General features: G+C 41.2%; 1 protein-coding gene across 1 annotated transcript; it reads left to right on the top strand.

Annotated features, from left to right (window-relative positions):
- Window positions 1–17,315: 17,315 nt before the first annotated feature.
- Window positions 17,316–22,569, top strand: LOC139159328 (vomeronasal type-2 receptor 26-like). The gene is made up of 4 exons (XM_070736650.1): window positions 17,316–18,089; window positions 20,339–20,566; window positions 21,100–21,226; window positions 21,668–22,569. The coding sequence occupies exons 1-4, from the start codon at window positions 17,316–17,318 to the stop codon at window positions 22,567–22,569; spliced, it is 2,031 nt and encodes a 676-aa protein (XP_070592751.1).
- Window positions 22,570–25,642: the final 3,073 nt, after the last annotated feature.

Here is a 25,642-nt window from a genome sequence, read left to right as displayed (position 1 = left end):
ATGTGATAATCCAATTTGTAACAGCCTCCTGTGATGAGAGCAGAGTTTGGGGTAAAGCTGGGAAAATACTTTAGCAATCTGATATTGCAGATAGCTCTCCAAATCTGGGGACAAACTGGACCTTCTTCACTATAGTTGTGGTCTTTTATGATCTCAGAGATTTAGCTCTGTGCCAAAGAAAGAACTTGCAGTATAGTGTAATGTCAAAATGTTGCTGTTGCTGTATATACAGCTCTTTCTGCTTCTGCTTCTGTCTCAAATTCCCTGTGTCAGTATGCTGATGAAATGTCCATTAAAGGTGATAATAGAAGAAAAGGACTGGTTCCATTACTACAAGCCAGGAGACTACTGGATTACTGGAATAATATCTGGAATCGGAGCTCGATTGTACCAACTTACATTCTCCAAGCCTCCAACACACCAATTGAAAAGGTAATTGTCAGCACATCCAAGGATTCTGGTGATTGGTTTTATCTGCTCCAATGTTTTTTCTAGGAATGATTTCATTTTAGAAAGTCAAGTCATTATTGCTCATCCAAATTTGCTTTAGAGGAAAGGCTCCTGGGGAACCTGACGATTTTGTAAAACCTGAGTTTTCAAAGTTTCTTTTTAAGTTCTTGTTAACCTCAACACTGGGAAACACTAGGCTCTGCCAACACTGTCCCACAATGAATCTTGCCTGGATGGATTCTGCCTGCTTTCAAAATGATTGCCTTGGTGACTGTGGAGAATCAGCACCTTATTCATACCTATTTATTTTATTTATTTATTAACAATAGTTAAACAGTAACTCCCAATAAAGTGATTGGATTTTTGGACTTTTCTTCCCTTCCCTTACATTTGCTCTATACTTCCTCCCACCATCTCCACTCTTTCTTTCCACCCTTTAACACTTTTGCCACTTATGTGGCTTTCCTGTTCCTTTCAGTTTAAATAAAAAGGGATACAAAATATAAAGGATAAAATTCAAGGAGGGGAGAAACTTTATGTGACAAGCTATATTTAAATAATGAATTAAAGGGGAGGGATAAAATGGCAGGAGCGAGCACCCAGTGGACTGTATTAAAAAAGGCCATCTTAAAAGCCACAAGACTTTATGTAAAGCAAGTAACTAAAGGTAAAAGGAAGAAGAAACCGCTATGGTTTAGCAATGATGTAAGGGCTATAGTCAATGAAAAAAAGGCTGCCTATAGGAGGTATAAAGAGTCTGGAAGTATAGCTGATAGAGAGGTGCTAAAGCCTCAAAAGAGGAAGAAATAGCAAGATCTGTAAAGAAGGGGGATAAAACCTTCTTCAGATATATTAGTGATAGGAAGAAGAAAAACTGCAGCATCACAAAGCTTAGTACCGGGAATAATACGTGCATTGATGGGAATAAGGAGATCGCTGACCATTTCAATAGCTACTTCTGTTCAGTTTTCTCAAAAGACACCTTACAAAATAATACTATAGAGGGATATAGCATTGCTTCCAGCTGTACGGATTCAGCTCCAGTGATCTTAGAAGCCGATGTCTTAGAAGAACTTGAAAGATTAAAGATAAATAAGGCAATGGGTCCAGATGGCATCCACCCCAGAGTTCTTAAAGAACTCAGATCTGTCATTGCTACCCCCCTGACTGATTTGTTTAACCAATCCCTGTTAACAGGAGATGTTCCTGAGGATTGGAGAATGGCCAGTGTTGTGCCTATCCACAAGAAGGGCAGTAGAGAAGAAGCTGGTAACTACAGGCCAGTTAGCTTGACATCAGTTGTAGTTAAAATGATGGAGACGCTACTCAAAAAGAGGATAAATCAGCATCTAAAAAACAATAACTTATTGGACCCAAATCAGCATGGCTTTACTGAAGGCAAATCGTGTCAGACTAATCTCATTGAGTTCTTTGACTATGTCACAAAGGTGTTGGATCAAGGTGGTGCCGTGGATATTGCCTATCTGGACTTCAGCAAAGCCTTTGATACGGTTCCACATAAAGAGCTGATAGATAAATTAGTGAAGATTGGAATTAATCCCTGGATAGTTCAGTGGATTTCAAGCTGGCTGAAGCATAGACATCAGAGAGTTATTGTTAATGGCGAGTATTCTGAGCAGAGACAGGTTACAAGCGGTGTGCCACAAGGGTCTGTTCTGGGTCCTATTCTTTTTAATATGTTTGTGAGTGACATAGGAGAAGGTTTGGTAGGGAAGGTTTGCCTATTTGTTGATGACTCTAAAGTGTGCAATAGGGTTGATATTCCTGGAGGGGTCTATAATATGGTAAATGATTTAGCGTTACTAGATAAATGGTCAAAGCAATGGAAACTGCAGTTTAATGTTTCCAAATGTAAAATAATGCACTTGGGGAAAAGGAATCCTAAATCTGAGTATTGCATTGGCAGTTCTGTGATAGCAAAAACTTCAGAAGAGAAGGATTTAGGGGTAGTGATTTCTGACAGTCTCAAAATGGGTGAGCAGTGTGGTCGGGCAGTAGGAAAGGCAAGCAGGATGCTTGGCTGCATAGCTAGAGGTATAACAAGCAGGAAGAGGGAGATTGTGATCCCCTTATATAGAGCGCTGGTGAGACCACATTTGGAGTACTGTGTTCAGTTCTGGAGACCTCACCTACAAAAAGATATTGACAAAATTGAACGGGTCCAAAGACGGGCTACAAGAATGGTGGAAGGTCTTAAGTATAAAACATATCAGGAAAGACTTAATGAACTCAATCTGTATAGTCTGGAAGACAGAAGGAAAAGGGGGGACATGATCGAAACATTTAAATATGTTAAAGGGTTAAATAGGGTTCAGGAGGGAAGTGTTTTTAACAGGAAAGTGAACACAAGAACAAGGGGACACAATCTGAAGTTAGTTGGGGGAAAGATCAAAGGCAACATGAGAAAATATTATTTTACTGAAAGAGTAGTAGATCCTTGGAACAAACTTCCAGCAGACGTGGTTGGTAAATCCACAGTAACCGATTTTAAACATGCCTGGGATAAACATATATCCATTGCAAGATAAAATACAGGAAATAGTAAAAGGGCAGACTAGATGGACCATGGGGTCTTTTTCTGCCGTCAGTCTTCTATATTTCTATGTTTCTAAGCTAATGTTTAGTCACAGAGGAATCACATTAAATGTAGTTAACAGCAGAATATAGGGGAATAACTCTAAAGCCATGAGTATTCTGCAACAAATCTCTAGGTCTAAAGAAGGCTTGTTGAAGAGATATCCATCTTCAGATAGGTAATACCTCTTGCTAATCCAACACTTGAATTTAGCAGTTTGTCATCTGCAGAGTGGTATAACAGGAAGAAATCATGTCATATGATCACAATACATACATGTCCCTTATTAGCATTCTGGAGGACTGGGAAGACACAGATATTCCACAAGCATTGGTCTAGGATGGATGTTGCAAGCTATGGGCTTCTTTGGGTAGGGTCAGGTATGCAGAACCGGTAGAAAAATTTTGATTTTTTTTTCCTCCCCTTCTGGAATCTGGGTATGTTTTTCCTATTGCAGTAAATGAGGTTGAATGTATAATTTTAGTAGAGCTGTGTGTGCGTGCATGTGTGTGTGTCTATAAGCATAAACTTTATATAGTAGATATTGTATATGTCTGTGTTCCTATGTGTAATATGTATGTACAGATATGGCAAATATGCATAGAATTAAATAGTATATTTTGGATATTCAGTAATAGTAAATAGGGAAATTGTATCTCTTTGAGGCGAGGAGAGAACAAGCACACTAATCCTAATCCAAACCCTTGCTGTGCATGACGTCACGTTAACCACCTTTGAGCCAGTCACATGATCTATTAAGCCACCCCACCTGGTCAAATGATCATCAAGCACAGTCCAACCTGGTCACAAAGTCACCAAGCCATACCCACAAAATAAGCCACACCCACAGGGTGGTAGTAAATTTTTTTGCAGCTGTTCACTGCTATGAGTATATCTACTCTGGTGCCTGTGTGTAAGAGTATGGTTTTATTTACATTTTATGGATTATTGTGAACTGAGATGAGTGCAAATAGGTAAGTAAATAAAACAAGTGCTTTGGTTTTGCAAATGTTTGTTCTAAGCAGATTGAAACAGTTAAAATAGTAAGAAACCCCCACATTTTCTTTTTGAGTAAAAGTATCTCCCCAAGTCTGCGGAGAGGGGCAAATCTAATAAATAAATAAAATAAATAAAATCTCATTATCTTTTTTGGCATTGCACCAAATAAAGCTGTTGTAAGCTGCACAGAGTCCTTCAGGAATTGGGCAGCATAGAAAAATTAAATTAAATTAAGTTAAATTAAATTAAATTAAATTAAGTTAAGTTAAGTTAAGTTAAGTTAAGTTAAGTTAAATTAAGTTAAGTTAAGTTAAGTTAAGTTAAATTAAATTAAATTAAATTAAATTATCTACAGTAAATATGAAATGCATTCATGAAAATCCAAACTGAAGATGATGAAATTTCTTATGTTGCAGTGAGAACACCTTCTACCACATTCTGCCTTTCTTGTTGGCTGTTCATGAAGTCAACCAGAATTCAAGGCTCTTACCCAACATCACCCTGGGTTACAACATCTATCAGAACTTTTTCAGTGCAAGAATGACATATGAGGCCATGCTGGATGTGCTGTCTACAGGACAGGAGAGCGTCCCAAATTACAGATGTGGAAGACAAAAGAACCTGCTGGCAATTCTTGAAGAGATGGATTCTGAACTCTTTGATCATATTTCTAATGTTTTGAGCATCTATAAAATTCCTCAGGTGTAAAACCAAATAAGATTAATTCCATGCATCATGTGCATACTCGAGTGCGCACTTTAACTGGTAGTAAAGGGTTTTAGAACCCACCACTCATGTATGTATGTATGTGTAAATATAAATGCACACACACACACACACATACATACACATGCACATATACATATATGTATATACACAGGCATACACACACGCATATATGAATATGCATTGTATATGTGTGTCTATATATGTATTATATGCATATACATATATACTGCATATGCATATACATATGCATATAAACTGTATATGCATATACATATATACTGTATATGCATAGGCATATACAGTATATATGTATATATACGTATACAATACACACACACACACACACACACACACACACACACACACTGTGTACAGGTAACCTTGAAGTTACCAATATAATAGAGCCTGCCAATTACATTTGTAACTCAAGAATCCATTTGATTGAATCACATTAAATAAATGTTATCCCTCCTTAATTTGCCCAGAGAATTTGCTAATTGAATGCACAAGTCATTATCTTGGAGACTGCCTTCTAACTCATAGTTCCCAGCAACCGGTAGGACCTTGTAATAAAATATATGTGTGTTGAATCAGCAACTTTTAAACATTTTGAAAATTTATTGACCAATTCAGATTTTTTACAGAATCATAGAATAAAAAGCCCAACTCCTTACATTGAGGAGAATGGTCAGAACACTACAGACAAATTGATGTCCAATTTTTCCTTGAAAATATCCAGCAATGGAACTCCAGAAGACAGACTATTTCAACTCTTCATAACTCTCACAGTGAGGAAATCCTCATTTTTATAATCTTGAGACAGAAATGAAAAAAAAAATCCAAAAGAAAGATATGAAGAAAAAAATGAATAGATCAAGATAGCTAGAGGGCACCTCCAGAAAGCAGCTTTCACATATCTTCTCTAGTGTACAAGACAGAAGAAAGTATGTTACAATATTCTTTCTTTCTTTTTTTTTTTTTTTTGAAAATATACTTTATTTATTTACAAATATAATTAAAAACAAGGAAAGGGATTGGGGGGAAGGGGGACAGAACGAAGGGTTGGGGGTGGGGTAGAGTAGGAAGGGGAGGGAGAATTCAAAAACAAAACATTTATGATAGAATTGTAATACATGTGAGTTGTAATACACAAGTGTCTTAGAGGGAATGTAATAACTCTTACTTTCCTAATCTATATATATATATAGGGAAATAACTCAAATGTCGTATTTCTTAGTATATATAGGCATTAAAGTTCTAGCTGTGAAAAGGAGGAGGAAAGAAAGAAAAAAAAAAGAAAAGGAGAAAGAGAAGAATCTGCATTTAATGCAGACGTTTTTATGGACGACTTTTGTTTAGTTGTAGAGTGGGGAGTATATAGGTGATATAATGAGTGTATATAAAGATTAGTTATTCTAAAGGTAGTTAATACGTTTATAGTGTGTGTTGGGTTAGTTAGAAGACAGATAAAAAGAGATTTAATATATTTTCTTGTTGCAAATTTGATTTGTTTTTGGTGCTTCTTTTCTAATTTATTTTGATATTAATTTAAGTGTTGAAAGTACTTTTGGGTGTGATAGAGTATGAATTTTACAATAAAAGTTTTTTGTATTTTTTCTGAGAAACCCATTTATGCCAATTTTCCCATGCTTCGTAGTATTCTGAGTCTTTTTTGTTTTGTGCTTCCATTGCTATTTTAGACATTTCAGCACATTCATTAATTTTCGTAATTATTGTAAAGAAAGAGGGTACTTGATCAGATTTCCAAAGACAATATTCTTTCTTATTTTACAAAAATAAGAACAACAGAGTTGGGAGGGATCTTTGAGGTCTTGGTTATCCAACATTTGCTTAAAAATGTCTAGTGTTGGGGCATTCACAACCTCTGCAGTCAAGCTGTTCCAACCGTTCTGACTGTCAGGAAATTTCTCCTTAGCTATAAGTTACTTCTCTCCTTGTTTAGTTTCCACCCATTGCTTCTTGTTCTGCTCTCAGGTACTTTGGAGAATAGGTTGACTCCTTCTTTTCTGTGACAACCCCTGAGATATTGGAACACTGCTATCATGTCTCCCTTGGTCTTTCTTTTCATAAATCTAGCCATGCCCAATTCCTGCAACTGTTTTTCATATATTTTAGCCACCAGTCCCCTAATCATCTTTGTCACTCTTCTCTGCACTTTTTCTAGCGTCTCAATATCCTTTTTCCATCGTGGTGACCAAAACTGTAGTATTCCAAGTGTAGCCTTACCAAGGCCTTATAAAGTGGTATTAACACTTCACATGACCTTGATTCAATCCCTCTGTTAATGCAGCCTAGAACTATGTTGGCATTTTTGGCAGCTGCTGCACACTGCTAGCATTCATTCATTCATTCATTCATTCATTCATTCATTCATTCATTCATTCATTCATTCATGTTGAAAGGGATCTTACAGGTCATCTAGGCCAACCCCCTGCTCAAGCAGGAATCCTACACTTCCTCAGTCAGATGGCAGTACATTGAATCATTCACAACCTCAGCTGGCAGGCAATTCCATTAGCTGATCACCCTCACCAGAAGAAAGTTCTTCCTTATTTCCAGGTTGAATCTCTCCTTGTTCAGTTTCCAACTGTTGCTCGTGGTTTGGCCCTGTCATGCCCTGGAAAATAGTGTGATCCCTCCTCTCTGTGGCAACCCCTCAAGTACCTGTATACTGCTATCATGTCCCCCTTGACCCTCCTTTTTGCTAGACTATCCATGCCCAGTTCCAGCAACCTCTCTTCATATGTCTTGGTTTCTAGTCCCTTTATCATTTTGGTTGCTCTGTTCTGTAACTTTTCCAGCATTTCTATGTCCCTTTGAAGTGAGGTGACCAGAATTGAATGCAGTACTCCAGGTGTGGTCTGACTAGGGCATTATATAGTGGTATTAGTACTTCTCTAGTCTTGGAATGTATCCCTCTGTTGATGCAGTTTAAGATTGTCTTGGCCTTTTTAGCTGCTGCTGCACATTGTTGGCTCATATTTCCTTGGTTATCCACCAAGACTCTGAGATCTCTTTAACAATCACTATAGCTAAGTTTGGTTCCTCCCAGTTTGTATGTGTGTCTTGTTTTTTCTTGCCTAGGTGTAGGACTTTGCTTTTCTTAATGTTGAATATCATTTTGTTAGTTTGGGCCTGCAGTGTTAATCTATCAAGATCTTTCTGAATTTTTGAGCCTATCCCTATTTAAATGGTTGTCCACTAGGACCCTCTCACTGTTACTACCATTGAACAATGTACCACATATACTGTACTTTTGCATGTTGTTTTTGTTGCCTAAATACAGAATCTTATTTTTTTCACTGTTGAATTTCATTTTGTTAGATAGTGCCCATTGTTCAAGTTTGTCAAGACCCTTCTGTATTTTGCACCTGGAGTGTTGGCTATTTTTGTCAGTTTGGAGTCATCTGCAAATTTGATAAGTTCCCAATCTAGCTCCTCGGGGTACTCCACTGCATACATCCCTCCATTAGATTTAGTTCCATTGAGCACCATAGTTCCCTCTAAGCTGAGCAGTGAGCAATCGCTCACTTAAAAATCATCATCAACTCAGAGTTTTCCAAACCTGCCCAGAAGCCGAGAGGGAAAGAGTGAGAGGGAAGGAGAGAGAGAGGAAGAGAGGAAGAGAGAGAAACAGATAGAAAAAAGAGAGGAAGGAAAAGAGAAAGAAAAAGAATGGGAGTAAGGAAGAGAGAAAGAAAATCAAAATCTAGTTTGAAACTAGCTCAACTATTTAAGTGGCATTTTGATATTGATAGAGTTGCCCTATTATGAGCTCACTGTTATAGACACACAGTACAGTGTTTTATTTTGAAATTCTCTGAGGCAAAACAGGGTGGGTTTTTATTTATTTATTTATTTGTTTGTTTGTTTATTTATTTCTTTATTATTTCTGTGCCGCCCAGTCCCGAAGGGACTGCCGCTCAGACACTATACTTTTCCGCCCCCCCCCCCCAAAAAAAAACATTAGAAGGAACACTGTTGAGCACTACATTTTGAATGTGGTTAGTTAGTCAGTTTTGAATCCATCTGGTGGTGTTGCTGTCCATCCCACATTTTTCTTCTTTATTTAGTAGTAGGTTATGGTCTACTTTGTCAAAAGCCTTACTGAAGTCCAAGTAAACCACATCAACAGCATTCCCCTGGTCCACTAATTTTGTCACTTTTTCAAAGAATGCTATAAGATTAGTCTGGCATGATCTGTTTTTGACAAACCCAATTTGGCTTTTAGTTATTACTTTCTTTGCTTCTAGGTGTTCATTGACTCATTGCTTGATTATCTTTTCCAAAAATTTCCCTGGTATTGAGGTCAGGCTTAAAGGTCTGTAGTTTCCTGGATCTGTTTTCTTTTTCCTTTCTTGAAGATGGGAATTACATCAGCTCTTTTCCAATTCCCTGGTAATTACCTGTTGCTCCAGGATCTTTGAAAGATATAGTTCAGTGATTCTGAGATCTCATCTGCCAGTTCCTTCAGAACCTTATGGTGCAATCTATCTGATCCTGGTGATCTGAATTCATCTAGGGTGCACAGGTGTTCCCTTACCACCACCACCCCTATTTTAACTTGTGTTCCTGATATGTTTTTTGTGGTGCTGTTTTTGATAGGTTGGGCTGTTTTTTCCCTTTGTGTAAAGTCAGATGCAAAAAAATGTGTTGAGTAGCTCTGCTTTCTCCCTGCTGCTTGTCAGCTTCTTGCCATTTTCTCCCTGCAATGGACCAATTATTTCCTTGACTTTTTTATGTTTTTAATATGCTGGAAGAAGATTTTTTTTGTTACTTTTTGTTATTTTAAACTGGAACTTGGCACAATGCCATCTGTTTTGGGTTATTTTCTTAAAGTGAGGTTATTAAACTGACTTCTGCATTTCAAATGTTTGAAAGAAATTCAGCCAATGAAAGAGTATATATAGAAATATTTGCAATCAATTATATGAATGAAGACAATAAAATAATATACCAATATTAAACAATTGTTGGGGGAGGGATATAACAAACAATATTTCAAACCCCACAATTAAATAATCAGTTATAATCTATAAAAAATTAATATGTTTATCAGTTTTTAAAAAATATTACACTATAGCAGTGATTATGTCACTTGTGTCAGGGGCTCCTTTGGCGGCCTGAATGCTCTGCCAGAAAAAATAGGGTCTCAAGCTCTGTTTATGGCTGGGACTAGTGGTGGGTTGCTACCAGTTCAGACTGGTTTGGGAGAAACATTAGCGGAAATTTGGCACAGTTCCCTCAACCACTAGTGATCTCTGGCTGATCATACTTCCAAATCAGTCCCCCCATTAAGATGCTCACCTGCCTCACATTTACCACACACACACCCCAACTGCCTCCTGCATACATGCAGATAAGCATTCACGCTAGCCTACCCCTCTCTCTTTTAGCCAGTGCCTCCCAAAGCCGCTGGCATTGCAGCTGTGGTGGGGAAGGGGGGGCTGCTCATCAAGCTTTTCAGCCACGTGGCTACAAAGCTTCCTGGGCCATCAATAGAATGATTTTACTGCCTTTCTTTGACCCAGGGCTACCCCATATTTTTCAGAGATTTACATGCATTCAATGTCTATAATCCAAACCATAAATATGTGTGTGTTTATTTTGTACATCAGGTTGCATAAGTCCAGCTTAATATGCTATTCCTGGTATGTGTTGTTTTGTATACAGTGAAAGTTGCACTTTTGTGATCTTTGACTTTTAAGCTTGCTATCAAACATCAGCCATAATACTAATTACTGTTTTGGACAATATGCAGGTTGTATTACACAAATGGTTATTGCCCCGGAAGCGGAGTAAAGACGCTGAGACATATTGTGGATTAAATAAGGGTCATTTTATTAAATTAACATAAATTTAAATAACATAACTTTAAATACGTAAATTTAAATATTTAAATTCAACATAACTAAGGACCTGCAGAGGCCAAAACTAACGGGGCGTAAATTCCTACCATAAACTTCCTTGGCAACATTGGGCAAAAACTCCTTGCTGAACCAGGTGAAGGTAGCCACCTTCACCTGGATCCAAGCCACGCCCCTTCGTTGTTTGTGAGGAGTTCACCCTCCAATCCCCGAGGGAGATTGGATCCGGTGATTCCCATGGACATCCTCTCTCCAATCCCCGACATTGTTCCAACCTCTAGTTCCTGGAGAGAGGCGGTCCATCACCCTTTCAAGGATGCCCAAAAGAGCATGCGCAGTCGCTTCTAATTGCCCATTTCCGCTCCAAACCTGCCAAACCCCAGTGACCAAAGGGAGGCCTATCTAACATCTAAGTGCGTTGCACCCCCTAACCAATCCAGTCCGCACCATCAGTATGGAATAGGCGAAAAAACGGCCGTCTCTAAAGGGGAGGCCGCAAAAAATTCCTATTCGGCCCCGAGGCGACCTCCTCAGGACACACTGTTAATAGCGGAGGGTGGGTGGGTGTTCGCTTCAAAAGCCATAAAGCAGGAAGGAGGTCCTCTTTGGATTGCCCTTAAATAGGGCGATCCAGGACCTCCCCCAGCAACCAGCAGGTGGCGCGCCGACCTGGCGCGCTGCCAAAAGCTGAACTTCCGGGTTTTCAGCAACCCGGAAGTACGGGGCTCTATAGAGCCGCCCGCAGCGTCGCCCTGCTCTGAGGCAATTTCGGCCGGCAGTTTTAAGCTGCCGGTCGTGCATTTGCCCCGGAAGCAGAGTAAAGACGCTAAGACATATTGTGGATTAAATAAGGGTCATTTTATTAAATTAACATAAATTTAAATAACGTAACTTTAAATACGTAAATTTAAATATTTAAATTCAACATAACTAAGGACCTGCAGAGGCCAAAACTAACGGGGCGGAAATTCCTACCATAAACTTCCTTGGCAACATTGGGCAAAAACTCCTTGCTGAACCAGGTGAAGGTAGCCACCTTCACCTGGATCCAAGCCACGCCTCTTCGTCGTGTGGGAGGAGTTCACCCTCCAATCCCTGAGGGAGATTGGATCCGGTGATTCCCATGGACATCCTCTCTCCAATCCCCGACGTTGTTCCAACCTCTAGTTCCTGGAGAGAGGCGGTCCATCACCCTTTCAAGGATGCCCAAAAGAGCATGCGCAGTCACTTCTAATTGCCCATTTCCGCCCCAAACCTGCCACGGAGGGGGGGTCAGATCTCAATCTTTGCCCCCCGACCCCCACCCAGCCTCCTAAAACAATTCCTGGAGGCACCTCTGCAGGTCTGACAGGAGAATGGCGTTCCCCTCATCTGAGAGGTGAACTCCGTCGGCCCGGTAGAGCTGGGGCTTTCTAAATTTAATCAGGGGATGTTCCACTATGCTCCCCCCAACTCCCTAACACCTTCCCCATGGTTCGGTTGACCCTCAACCTAGCCATGTCAACAGCTTTGATACAGAGTTCCGCCAGCCAGTCTGGGGAAAAAACAGACCACACGACACGTGTGTCTGAAAAACACAGCAGCGATGGCCCAGGTCGTCGCAGGCTTGGGTGCTCCCGCCAAGCCATTCAGAAAACACCGAGGCATTGCCCCCGAGGTGGTTCACCAACGACCCGGGGGGTTCTCTTGGAACGGCACTGGCCAACAACCAGGGGGAGAAGCCTTTCCCAATGCAGCACCTGTGGCCCAACCAACGATATCTGTCCTCAGGCCCAGGGACAGCTGCGATCCAACGGGAGACTTCCAGTAACCTTCCAGCCCAAAACAACTGGCCACAGAGCCAACCCGGGCCGGGAACCAGAAACGGCTGAAAAAACAAGCAACAATTAAAAACCAGCCGCTAACGGGGACCCTATTGAGGGGGCCTATATACAAGTGGGCCTGTACTGTCTGCGAACTTGCAATTCTTCCCTAGTCCCTGCATTGAGCCGCACAGATGGTGTGGTGATCCCAAGCCCTTGCATGCTGCCATAAAGGTGTGGCATATTCCCCTGCGCTATCTTGGGTACCACACCCAGGGGGGGGATACCCTCAAGTTGGTATGGGGGGAGGAGGGAAGAGGGGGGGGCTTGGCCCCTTCCTTCATCAGCCTCCTAATTTAGCCCCAACTAGGTCCTCATCCCCAGTTACTGACCTAAACCCGTGAGAAGAAGCCCTGCTTGGACCCTGGTAATGAATCCTAATACCCTCCAAATGCCCTGAAGGATAGCAGCCGCACTCTTGGGCGGTCGATATCCCCCAGGAGACTGTCCAAGCAGTCAAGCTTGGCTGGGCTGGGGTCCCTCAGTTGCAGGGAAGGCTTGCTTATCCCTGTCCCGTTGCTCCTGTTCCTATTGGGGCGTGTACATGTATGTGTGGCGTGGGGACCACCACATCTGCCACAAGCGTGTTGGAATTTGCAGGAGGAGCGTGCACAAGAGCCCTTGGCGCTAAACTCAAAACAAATTTGGGTGGGTTGAACACCCTGCTCCGCACCTGTGCGGGGGGCGGCCGGCTCCTCCTCTTCCATCAAATGACCTCTGTCGGTCCTCTGTCCAGTACCGCTTTTCTGAGCTTGAAACCAGAGGTCGGGAACCTCCCGGTCCCAAGGCAGGGTATTATCAAAAGCCACCCTCATCCTGAACGACTCGTCGTACCTCTGCCAGGCATCTCCCTCAACCTCAAAATGCGCCATAACGATGAGGTCAATGTATTTGAGCAATGCCGTGGCCCTGCTTGGTTCCTTCTGCATAACTATGGTGGCATAAGTTAAGAAGGCATAAAGCCAGGACCTGAAGCATCGCGGAACCTTAACTTTTTTGGCCCGATCAGTTCGGGCTTCCTCGTCCCTTTCCTTTTTGGGGACCTCCCTCTTAAGCAGGGTATGCAGATCAATGTATTCCCCTCGCCAGATTTTCTCCCTAATGGAGGGGTGCAAATGATATCCCAAGGGAGTACAAGGGAGGCCACAGGGGATCGCCCCCACTGCCGCCGCTAGGGGGTCAGTCGAGGTAGCTACGCAGATGCAAGCTGTCCCCACCGCTGTGAAAGTGGCAGCTAGGGTGGCCTTTTCCTGTACAGTTAGAGACCCACCTGCTGCTGCGGGAGCTGCCTGGGTCCCTGCACAACCTGATGTGCTCGCTAATGGTATAAACGGCAATGAAGATCCAGGCATTGGCTGAAGCCTCTGAGCAGGGAAGCCAGTACCCCCACTCCCCCCTACAATTGGCACTGTGTTCACCAGTGACGCCCCAGCCGGGACCAGAGCCGGTTGGGCGGTGGCTCCCCAAAATTGTGGGCACACCGCAGGGTTGTTGTACCCCAAAGAAGGGCCCAAACTGGTTGGCCCCGCCGGGGGGGTTAGGGTGGCTAACCCCTGTAGCCCCGGTGTGGGTGTGTTGGTAATTGACTCACCCCTGCCATCCAATGGGGGCCCAAGGGCCACAACGGTTGAACCGGGATCCTGTGCTGCTAGGCCACTCTGGTCTGGAGCCGGGTCTTGGGATCCTTCGGGGCCCGAGGGGACTCCCAGTGAAGCTGAGGGTCCTGATCCGCTGCGTGTTCCAAAGGCGGCTTCCCAGTGCGCGTCCATTTGATCTAGACGATCCAACAAAGCAGAAAATGACTGGGCAGATATGCCTACCGTGGCCCGGTGTTCAGGAGGGGCCTGCGCCCGGGGGGTAGGAGATGCCTCTCTGGCCTCCCTAGCCCACACCGAAGGAGCCCGTGCCCTGCTAGGGCGAGAACCCAGGGGTCCTTGGGTGGAGGCCCGCCTCTTGGGGGCCATCCTGGAGCAGGTCCCTAAAAGTAGAAAAAACCCCAAAATTTGGAATCAAAATGGAGCTAATTGGCCTGAAAAGGTAGGCCCAAATCACCCCCCAGCCTCCCGGGTGGGGGGTCCTGGGGGCCCTAACAAAGGGCGAAAATGAGCTAAATTCAATGAAAAAGCTCACTAAATAAAAAACCCCACAGTGAAAACCCTAAAGGCTGCTTGCAGCCTGACTATTTAAAAATACCCCCAAGGTCCTATCCCCTTAAGGGGAATAGCCTTAGGTGGCCCACCACCTTCACTGCCCTTCCTGAAGAAACCACCACCCAAAGTGGGAGAAAAGGGGGGGTTAATGGAGGGGGGTATAAAGGCCCTCACCCTTGGTGGTTGCCCCTACTAGCCCACCCTGTCCCAGCCCAGAAGTTGGGAGAGGCAGGGGAGTCTAATGCTCCCTCCCCCTTACAATGGGGAGTAAGCGAAGCCCACTCCCCACAGCATCCAATTAAATAAATCAATTAAATAAATAATAAAATTAAATTGATTAAACAAATTAATGTAATCAATTAAAATAGAAAAGCCCGGGGGGGGGGCTTAATGCTCCCTCCCCTTTACAGTGGGGAGTAAGCCAAGCCTACTCCCCACAGCCTAATTAAAGAAATTAATTAAATAGATAATTAAATTAATTAACAAATTAATTTAATGACTTAAATTTAAAAATCCGGGGGGGGCTAATGCTCCCTCCCTCTTACAATGGGGGGTAAGCCAAGCCTACTCCCCACAGCGCCTAATTAAATAAATAAATTAAATAAATAATTAAATTAAATTGATTAAACAAATTAATTTAATCAATTAAAATTGAAAAGCCGGGGGGGGGGTTTAATGCTAAGCCAAGCCTACTCCCCACAGCCTAATTAAATAAGTTAATTAAATAGATAAGTAAATTAATTAACAAATTAATTTAAACACTTAAATTTAAAAGTCCAGGGGGGGCTAATGCTCCCTCCCTCTTACAACGAGGAGTAAGCCAAGCCTACTCCCCACAGCCTAATTAAATAAATAAATTAAATAGATAATTAAATTAAATTAATAAAACAAATTAATTTAATCAATTAAAAGTCCCGGGGGGGGGCTTAACGCTCCCTCCCCCCTACAATGGGGAGGAAGCCAATGCTACTCCCCATGGTGCCTAATTAAAATTAATTAATTAAACAATTAAATTAAATTAATTCAGCAAATTAATTAAATTAATTAAAAATGAAAAGTCACGGTGCGGGGTGTCGCGGGGGGGTGGCTTTAGGCCCCCTCCCCACTACAAAGGGGAGCAAGCGAAGCCTACTCCCCAAAGTGCTTATCTAAATAAAATTAATTAACAAAATTAAATTAAGTAAAAAATGAATCAGAGGCCAGCCGGCCTCTGATTCAGCGAAATCAAACCTGGGCGAGACCTGATGGCCCCGCCACATGTCCCAGTCTTCGAAGCGAACAGAAAAACCTCTGTTCGTCCTCTTCGGATTGCCCTTAAATAGGGCGATCCAGGACCTCCCCCAGCAACCAGCAGGCGGCGCGCCGACCTGGCGCGCTGCCAAAAGCCGAACTTCCGGGTTTTCAGCAACCCGGAAGTATGGGGCTCTATAGAGCCGCCCGCAGCGTCACCCTGCTCCGAGGCAATTTCGGCCGGCAGTTTTAAGCTGCCGGTCGTGCATTTCTATATGTGAAATTGTGACTGAAATATTTCTGCACCTATATTGGTTCTTGCTGTCAAGAAGTTTCACCTTAGAATTAGGTTACTTCTCTCTTTCTTCAGTTTGCATCCATTGCTTCTTGTTTTGCCTTCTGGTGCTTTAGAAAATACATTGCCACTCCTTCTTTCTGGCAACTTCTTAAAAGCCTGTTTCCTTTCACACTCTTGGGCAAAGCATGTGAGCCATTTCCTCCTTTCAGTGGTCTATGAAAGTACATTTATAATAAGTACATAATAAAGTTGAAAACAGATGGACAACATAGATATGTTGAGGCTGGGTGTGACAAGGCGTGGCTGAGAGGGAAGCTGCCAGGCAAGTTACCCCTTGACCTGAGTGACAATGAGTTTGTCATTCCCACCCAGTCATATAACCACAAAGCTTCAAATATGGAATAATATGACCACAAAGCCACAGCCACCTAGTTGCATGGCCACAAAGCCATGCCCACCATCACATGACCATCAAGTAACACCCACAAAATTAGCCATGTCCACAGAAACAGTAGTAAAATAAATTAGAAACCAACCCTGACTGGGACGGCCTCCTGCAACCCTCTGCCAGCTAAAATGGCGCTTTGGAGGGCCCTGTGTGACCCACTCTAGATCCATTTTTGCTGGTGGAGGCACTGCGGGGTGGTCCTTTGCTATTTCCAGGGTGGCCCCATGGACCAGATCTAAGCACCCAAGGTTTTGAGTTTGATACCCCTGTTTTAGGATCTCCTTCTTAAACAGGTGGTTGGACTAGAAGACTTTCCGGCTATATTCTGATTGACTAATTTACTGACCCACAGGGTTGTAATGTGACCAGAAGGGTGTGCTCTATGAGAACCACCCATGAACATTACCCACAGATAATTCAAAGCTCCCTGGTTTCAAAGGGAGCATACAAGACAACAGGAGAGAACATCATGGGAACTAGCAAAATGCACAGAGTTATCATTTGAAACTTCTCTCAACAGTGGGGAAAGTACCTCAGATTTATCACCTGACTATTATCATTAAAACTGGTACAAACTACCAATACTTTCTCTTTTATGTTAGATCAACTATAGTGTCATCAACCAGATGGCTGAGCAAAATCATCATTTTCCTTTTTCATATCGGATGACCCCAAACCAAGAACCTCCTTACTCAGCAATTGTCAAGCTGCTCCAACAGTTCCAATGGACATGGATCGGCCTTCTTTTTCAGGACAATGAAAAAGGAGAAAAATTCAAAAGAAACTTGGAAGTTCTCACACTAGAAAATGGGATTTGCATTGTCCTCTCAGGAACCGTCCCAGAAGCAAATATGAAGTCAAGTGCTGGAGATACTCTCATGCAAGAAAAAAGGGAAATGTTCCTTTCTCTTATCAAGAGTCAAATAAAAATTATAGTATGCCAACTAGATTCTCAGGCCACAGGAGTGTTAACAGCAATAATACAAATGTTTGATATAACTAATACATCCATTGTGGGAAGAGTGTGGATTGCAACAACTTTGACAGCTTTAAGTGTAGGTATTTTTGACCTCTGGGTTGATCTCCAAAATAAATATGCTTTGTTTTCCTTCCTCATCCAGACAAAGAGAAGGACTCAGTATTATGACTTTAAATCTTATGCATCTATGGTCCTATTCTATGGAAAGGAAGCATTCCAATGTTCTTATTCAAGTCCTGTGTTATCTAAGAAAGTTTGGAAAAAATGCAGAGAAAATGAGAATTTGGAATTCCCACCCCATGATGTGATTGCAAGAACCCTGTCTCAGGATTCCTCCAGTATTTCCCAAATAATTCAAATTGTGGCCTGGGTCCTCAGTATTTCCTCTTCCTTCCAACAGAGTAAGAGGAGAATGCAAGTTGGATACCACCAACCACCCCAGGTTGTACACCCATGGCAGGTAAGTCTTCTCCTTTGAGGTTCCATTGATTCTCCCCTTCCAATTTCTCAATATTAAATTAGTGGTAGAAATGGGTGAGATATTCCAAAGAGCAGTTGCCCAATTTGTGATACAGTGATACCTTGTCTTACGAACTTAATTGGTCCCAGGACGAGGTTCGTAAGGTGAAAAGTTTGTAAAATGAAATAATGTTTCCCATAGGAATCAATGAAAAAGCGATTAATGCGTGCAAGCCCAAAATTCACCCCTTTTGCCATCTGAAGAGCCCGTTTTTGCACTGGTGGATTTCCCTGAGGCTCCCCTCCATGGGATACCCCACCTCCAGATTTTGCCATGCTGCAGGGGAATCTCAGCAGGGGAATCCCACCAGCATGAAAACGGGTGCTTCGGCTGGCAACGGAAGTCCAGAGATGGGGTTTCCCAGTGAGGGAAGCCTCAGTGAAATCATAGCATTGCAAATCTCCTGCTCTGTCATTTCCATCCCTATTGTAACTTTTAATTATGCCACTGTTACATTTAAAAATATCCCCTTTCTATTCATCATCTCTTGTCCACTTTCAAGCTTTAATTGTTCTTTTCTTAGCTTGCCTCCCATATTTCTCTCTTGGATCTTTATCTCTTTATCTCTAAATTTAACTGTGCTGCATGAAACAGCCTTTCTCATTCATCAAAGTACATTTCCTTTTGGTGCTTTGAGCAGCAGCACAGTGAAATTTAGCCCACTTCCCAATAGGGGTGGTGCAGGGGGTGCAGCATGCATGGCAGGAAAGAGGTGTGATTTAAAGTGACTGGCAAGCCAGGTAGGAAAGGGAAGTGACAAAGAAGAGGCAGCAGCAACAGAGGCAGCAACAACCCCAGCACCCAGCATCACTGTCAGGGATTCTCCTTCATCATGGGTTCCAGGAGGAGGAAGGGATCCCATCTCCCCCATTGGGAAATGGGCTTAAAGGCTGTTTCACATGGCTTTTTAATCCCACAAATGATGGCAAGAAATATGACACACGTAGTGTGGGCTGACCTCCATGGCAGAAAAAGAGGAAGAGATAGGAAGAGGAAAAGGGAAGAGAAAGAGAGAGAGAGAAAGAAATGGAGAAAGAGGAAGAAACAAAGAAACAGTGAAAAAAGAGGAAGAGGAAAAGGAATGAAGAAAAAGGAAGGATGGGAGGAAGAGAGAGAGAGAAGAGAGAGAGAGAGAAGAAAAGGGAAAGAAAGAAAGAAAATAAAAGAAAAAGGAAGAAAGGGAGATAGAGAGAAAAGAAAGAAAAAAGAGAAAGAAAGAAAGAAAGAAAGAACATAGGATAAAATAGTATATATTGGATGTTCAGTAGTAGTAAATAAATAGAAAATTGTCACATGATTATGAAGGCATGCCCACAAAATAAGCCACACCCCAGAACTGGTAGTAAAAATTTTTAGAACCCATCCTAGGTAGAGGGCCATGTTCAATTTGTCATGATCTTTTTGGATCTTGAGCTTGTCATCTGTGGTGTTGTCTAGTCGTGCCAGTTTAGTGTAGCCTGCAAATGTGATGAGTTCCCCTTCAATTTCCTCACCTAGATCTTTTTTGAAAATATTGAACAGTGCTAGGCCTAAAATGAAAGCTTGGGGAACCCCGTTGCTTCAGAGGTGAGTTCCTCCAGTTTGGACCGATTCATCCAAACTGGTAGCAACTCTCTAGCAATGTTACAATAATATCACCAAACCAAATTGATCAGTGCCAGTCCATGGGCACTGCTATTGTTTTTAAAAAAGAAATTAGATTTCTTTTAAGGGGAGGAATTCTGCACATGACAGAAGCCGAGTTTTTAGCACTATGCATGTGTTGCTATTTTGTTTTTAGCTTTTAAAAACAAATGTGGGGTTTTTTGCATTGCACATGCATACGCGGGCACAGGAGGAAGCAAATCAGGAGCAAGGTAAGTTGGAACCAATCCCTGCATTGCTTACTTACTTCCATATGGATGAGGTTCTCCAAAGGACTACATGTTGAATATTATTTTTCAGCCAGTTACAAAGCCACCTAATGTGGTATTATCTATTCCATGTTTTCAAGATAAATATATGAAAAAGAGCTCTAAATTCTTGGAGGAAGACTGAAAGAAGCTGCCCAAGAAATGCTGAATCAATCTGTTTCAGACTGTAGTGCTGATTTGAAAAGATTGAATTATTCAGAGTACACCCAGAATAATAGCAAGAAAAAAATTGAATAAAGGCTCAAATTGTCCTGTTTTTTCCCTATGTTGCTGCAGCTTCATCGGTTCCTGAGAAACTTCCAACAGCATAATATATCCAGAGATGGGATTTCCTTTGATGAAAATGGAGTTCCTATTGGTGACTTTGATATCATGCACTGGACATCAGTTTGGAACAAATCAGATGCAGGGATGAAAATTGGGAGCATAGAAAGACAAGCTTCCTCAGAAGTCAAGATTTCTGTCAATCAAAGTGCCATCCAATGGCCAACTTTATTTAACAAAGTACTTGTGGCTGCTTGGATTTTGCACTTCTAATTGTCTCCATATGTGGAAATTTTTCTGCTCAGAAATAATTCTTATTGATCCCAATTGAAATAACTTATTGAGAAATTAAAGCATTAATTTAGTAGAGATCATTTTACAATAATCTATTGCATACTAGTAACTGCTGCATTGTATTGCGGGACTTGCAATCTACATTATTGAACTGGGATATATTGCCATAATTTATAAATTATTTTGTTTTCAGTAAGAGAAAATTATATCATTCTCATACATACCCTAAAGAGAAGCAACTTTTGCAATGGAACTACTTTCCTTTGGAAAGAAGAATAAGGCAATGAATCTACAATGGACATTGATACAGAAAAAGAATGACCTTTCATTTTCCGCTTACAAGTATAATAATTAAAGTTCATGACACTATTCCTTGACTTATTTTGCTCAATGTGCTCCTGAGGGTCTGGAAGCCAGTGAGTTCAGTAAATCCTTTTAATTCATATATTGCCCTGACTAATATTTCTGTTTATATTTAGATGGTGCCTTATTCCAGATGTACAGAAAGTTGCTCCCCAGGTTATGCCAAGCTTGTGAGAGAGGGAGCCCCAGTTTGCTGCTACGACTGTTCCCTCTGTGTGGAAGGAACATTCTCTAGGCAAGAAGGTATAGTAGGTGGCTCCAAAACAACAACAAAAAACAGGATGCAATCAAAACTATCTGTTGATTTTTTGGTGGTATTTGATCAAGAAGCAAGAAAAACATATTTCTTGAAGGCATCCACAAACTTTTCAAAGATTGGGCAATATCACCAAACTTTGTTCAATGATGAGAGCATTAAAATAAATAATGAAAGGTTCCTAATCTCTATTGAGTTGTTACTTTTATGCTTGGTTTTGGGAAAGAGGACAAGTATTGAGAGCTGATAATCACATTCATCTTCAGCCTTTAAAAAAAGTGTTGATTTTAAAACTAATGTTGTGTCATATGAATAGCTCTGGGCATAAATATTATACTGAATTATTCCTTCAAGATAATATCGGAAATCATATGGTTTTCATGCTCCTACAGCTGCAGAAACAGATACATGCTAATCATTTTTTCCAGATGCAGTCCATTGTGAAAAGTGTCCAGATAATCAGTATTCCAATAAGAAGCGAGATCAGTGTGTCCCCAAAAGTATAAGCTTCTTATCCTATGAAGAATTGCTGGGACTCATCCTGGCTTTCTTTGCCATTGCTTTGTCCCTAACAACTGCCTTTATTCTGGGAATCTTCATGAAATATCGAGACACTCCCCTAGTCAAAGCCAACAACTGTGAACTCACCTACATCCTCCTGCTTTCACTCCTGTTTTCTTTCTTGACCTCCCTTTTGTTCATCGGTCACCCTGTGAAAATGACCTGTCTCCTTCGACAAACTATTTTCAGTATTGTTTTCTCAGTTGCTGTGTCTTCCTTGCTGGCAAAAACTATAATGGTGGTGGTAGCGTTTCTGGCCACAAAGCCAGGCAGCAGCATGAAGAAATTGCTGGGGAAGAGTCTGGCCAACTCTATTGTTTTATCCTGCTCTGGTATTCAAATAGGCCTCTGTACGATATGGCTGGGAATCTTCCCCCCATTCCCAGATTCTGATTTTCATTCCCAACCAGAACATATCCTGCTGCAGTGCAATGAAGGCTCTGTCACCATGTTCTACTCTGCTCTTGGCTACATGGGTTTTTTGGCTGTCATCTGTTTCTTGGTGGCATTTCTGGCTCGAAATCTGCCAGGGGCCTTCAATGAAGCCAAACTGATCACCTTCAGCATGTTGGTTTTTTGTAGTGTTTGGATCTCTTTTGTTCCCACATATCTGAGTACCAAGGGGAAATACATGGTAGCCGTACAGATCTTCTCCATCCTAGCCTCTAGCATGGGTTTACTGGGCTGCATCTTTATCCCCAAATGCTACATTATTATTCTGAGACCAGCCATGAACACCAAAGAACATCTAATGCTAAAAAAACTTTAAAGTTCCTTTTGTTGGTGTCTATTTTTGTACAGTTTACATGCTGTATAAAATCACATACTTTGAAATAATGTTTTATGTATTGTAACTTATCGTTCTTCATTCCATGTGTATTTTAAATTATAATAATTCAATAGTAAAGTTTCTAAAACAAATCAAACTATTTGAATTAATCATATCCTTCAATTGCCACAATCTGAATTCATGTTAAATCATAAGTATCATCAATGGCATTAATAAAATTTCTGTTACCAAGGATGTTCTGATATGCTTTTAGATTAAATTAAAGACTATGGCTAATAATGATGTATGTTTTTGTTACTATATAGGTTGGCATTATATTTTATGCATTCATGTATATACAATTTGGCTGAACCTGGATGTAAGATTTACTGTGATAACAGATGTTTTTGGCTATGAGATCAGAGTCAGATCAGAGCTGAAGAGGTTTCTTAGATGAAAAGTGAAACTTTTTCATAGAAAAACTACAAAGTCTAGTTGCCTCTTGAAAAAGCATCATTGGGAAAACCATGAACTTGATGCCTGAGAATGTCAATAGTCATTACCATTAACAGATGTTCAACTCAACTATAAACTAGCTTATGAAAACTTCCCAATATCAGTTTGTCTGCGCTGGTTTCAGACAACTTATATAAGTTCGCCATGGACTTTTAACACATTTCAAAGAAGATGAATTCTGAAGATTGCTTCCTCAAGCTCAGTATAGGTGGTTCTTGCTAAACAATAGCAATCAGGCCAGATTTTCTGTCTCTAAGTGATGTGATAATCAAGTATGATGTCCTGTGACTACATTGCTTAGTGATGGCAATCTTGACAGTACTCATTGCTCTTTTTAAGTGAGAATTGTGTGACATTAAGGAAATAACTCTAATGACAGCAACTTACAACTTGCTGCAAGAAGCTGGTAGAAACTCATAAGTTCTGGGTTGTTTGTAAGCAGGCAGGTGAATTGGTGAGTGCTATGGAGTGAGGTGGAATGGGAATAAGAATACTGTGCTAGCTGGGGGGAAATGGTGAAGCATGAGTGCATGCAGGCTGAGGATTGATTGCTGTGACACAATACAAGTCCATGTGAGCTGGGAAAGGAATGCTACTTTGAGGCACAAGAGCAACTGGGCAAGTAATAGGATGCTGCATCCCAAGTGCACACTATGGATTACATCATCTGTGGCTCTTGTATTCCATAGTGAAGCTTCTTGGGGTGAAATGTTGTGAGATTAGCTTGGAAGCTTCCCTATCATCTGCTTTATTGACATTGCTTATGAAAAGCCAGCAGGGAAGCTTCCTTACATCTATCATGGCACTGTGAGATGTTGCAACCATTGTAACAGAGAACTACTGGATTGCAACCAGATTGCAATCATGTGGGCTTACTGAAATTCCCATTATTGATCCGCAGGAGAGATAAGCAAGCATGAGCATATGAAGCTTCACTCATGTGAGCAGACGGCATTTGCATTTGCAGATAAAGTTCCACTCCCATGTGCAAAGTGTGATTGCACATGGAAGTGTGCAAGCACAAGGACACTCCACTCAGGCATCCTCTGCTCGTGTGAGTGTAGCTTCGTGCATTAGTACAAGCACCATTCACATTCACCACTTGCATAAATAGAGCTGTCTTCGTGCACATTCATCCGCCACTCACATGCCCCACCCTGCGCCAGGCTGGGCTGTGAGACTGGAATGGTTGGGGAGCACTGATTTTGACAAGTAGTCATGAGTAACACTAGTTCAACACCAATGTTCCCTCTAATTTTTTTTCGGTGTGGGCGGAAAAGTATAGTGTCTGAGTGGCAGTCCCCTTGGGACTGGGTGGCATAGAGGTATAAATAAATAAATAAATAAATAAATAAATAAATAAGTAAGTAAGTAAGTAAGTAAGTAAGTAAGTAAGTAAGTAAGTAAATAAACAAACAAACAAACAAACCCCTTCTTTTTTATTAAACGAAATTAATAATTAAACAAAACCAAACTCTACTACTATTAAAACTAAAACAACCAGCAAAACCAAAAACATAACTATTAATAAAAACAGGTGAAGGCTGGGTTTGTTTTCTCTGTCATTATTTAAGTGCTTTTACCATATGCTTTAAATCAAGAGTCACTTCTCTCTCTGTTTCTCTTTCTTTCCTGTCATTCTCAGCCTCAATCATTTTCTCATTTCTCTTTTTTCTCCCCTTTTTTCTATCATTTCTCTCTCTTGCCTCCTTCCACTCTTCTCTCACTCTCTTGCTTTCTTCCTCTCTCTCACTCTCTTCCTTCCTCTCTCTTCTCTCTCTCTCTTTCTTTCTCTCTTTCTCGCTTGCTTTCTTTCTCTCTCTTTCTCTCTCTCTCCCACCTCTTGCTCTCTCTCTCTTTTTCTCACTTTCTCTCTCCCTCTCTCCTTTCTATCTCACTCTGTCTGTTGCTCTCTCTCTCTCTCTTGTTCTCTTTCTCTCTCCCTCTTGCTTTTTTTGTAAGCTCTTGTTAGCAGTTCAGAATTACCAGAGAAGAAGCTGCGAAGGATTAGGTTAACAAATCTTAAAGCTTCTTCTCTTGTAATTTTGAACTGCTAACAAGAGCTTACAAAACATTTGTCAGACCAATCCTAGAATAAAGCTCACCTGTATGGAACCCACATTGCATATCTGACATCAACACAATTGAGAAAGTCCATAAATATTTCACAAGAAGAGTCCTTCCCTCCTCTTCTCACAACAAAATACCTTACTCTGCCAGACTTGAAATTCTTGGTTTAGACAACTTACAACTCCGTCGTCTCTATTCTGAGTTAATTATAGTTCATTAAATCACATACTTATTTGTACAAATTACCACTCTATAATGGTTTGACAAAATAAATAAATAAAATAAATAAAATAGATGTTAGATAACCATCTGTCTGAAGTAGTGTAGGGTTTTCTGCCTACTTCAGGGGGTTGGACAATAATAATAATAATAATAATAATAATAATAATAATAATAATAATAATAATAATAATAATAGATTTGTATGCCGCCCTTGTCTGTGGACTTGTGGCAGCTCACAACAATAATAAAAAATATATACAGTGTA

This window comes from Erythrolamprus reginae, chromosome 2, assembly GCF_031021105.1.
Source record: "Erythrolamprus reginae isolate rEryReg1 chromosome 2, rEryReg1.hap1, whole genome shotgun sequence".
NCBI classification, from domain to species: Eukaryota; Metazoa; Chordata; class Lepidosauria; order Squamata; family Dipsadidae; genus Erythrolamprus; species Erythrolamprus reginae.
This window is presented reverse-complemented; position numbering and strand designations above follow the sequence as displayed.

Bases quoted from the DNA above. Each gene is read 5' to 3' on its own strand.
- LOC139159328 (XM_070736650.1), top strand. From the start codon at position 17,316: ATGACCCCAAACCAAGAACCTCCTTACTCAGCAATTGTCAAGCTGCTC. The intron at 18,090-20,338 runs GTAAGTCTTCTC...ATGTTGCTGCAG, and splicing joins AGGTTGTACACCCATGGCAG to CTTCATCGGTTCCTGAGAAA. The intron at 21,227-21,667 runs GTATAGTAGGTG...CATTTTTTCCAG, and splicing joins AACATTCTCTAGGCAAGAAG to ATGCAGTCCATTGTGAAAAG.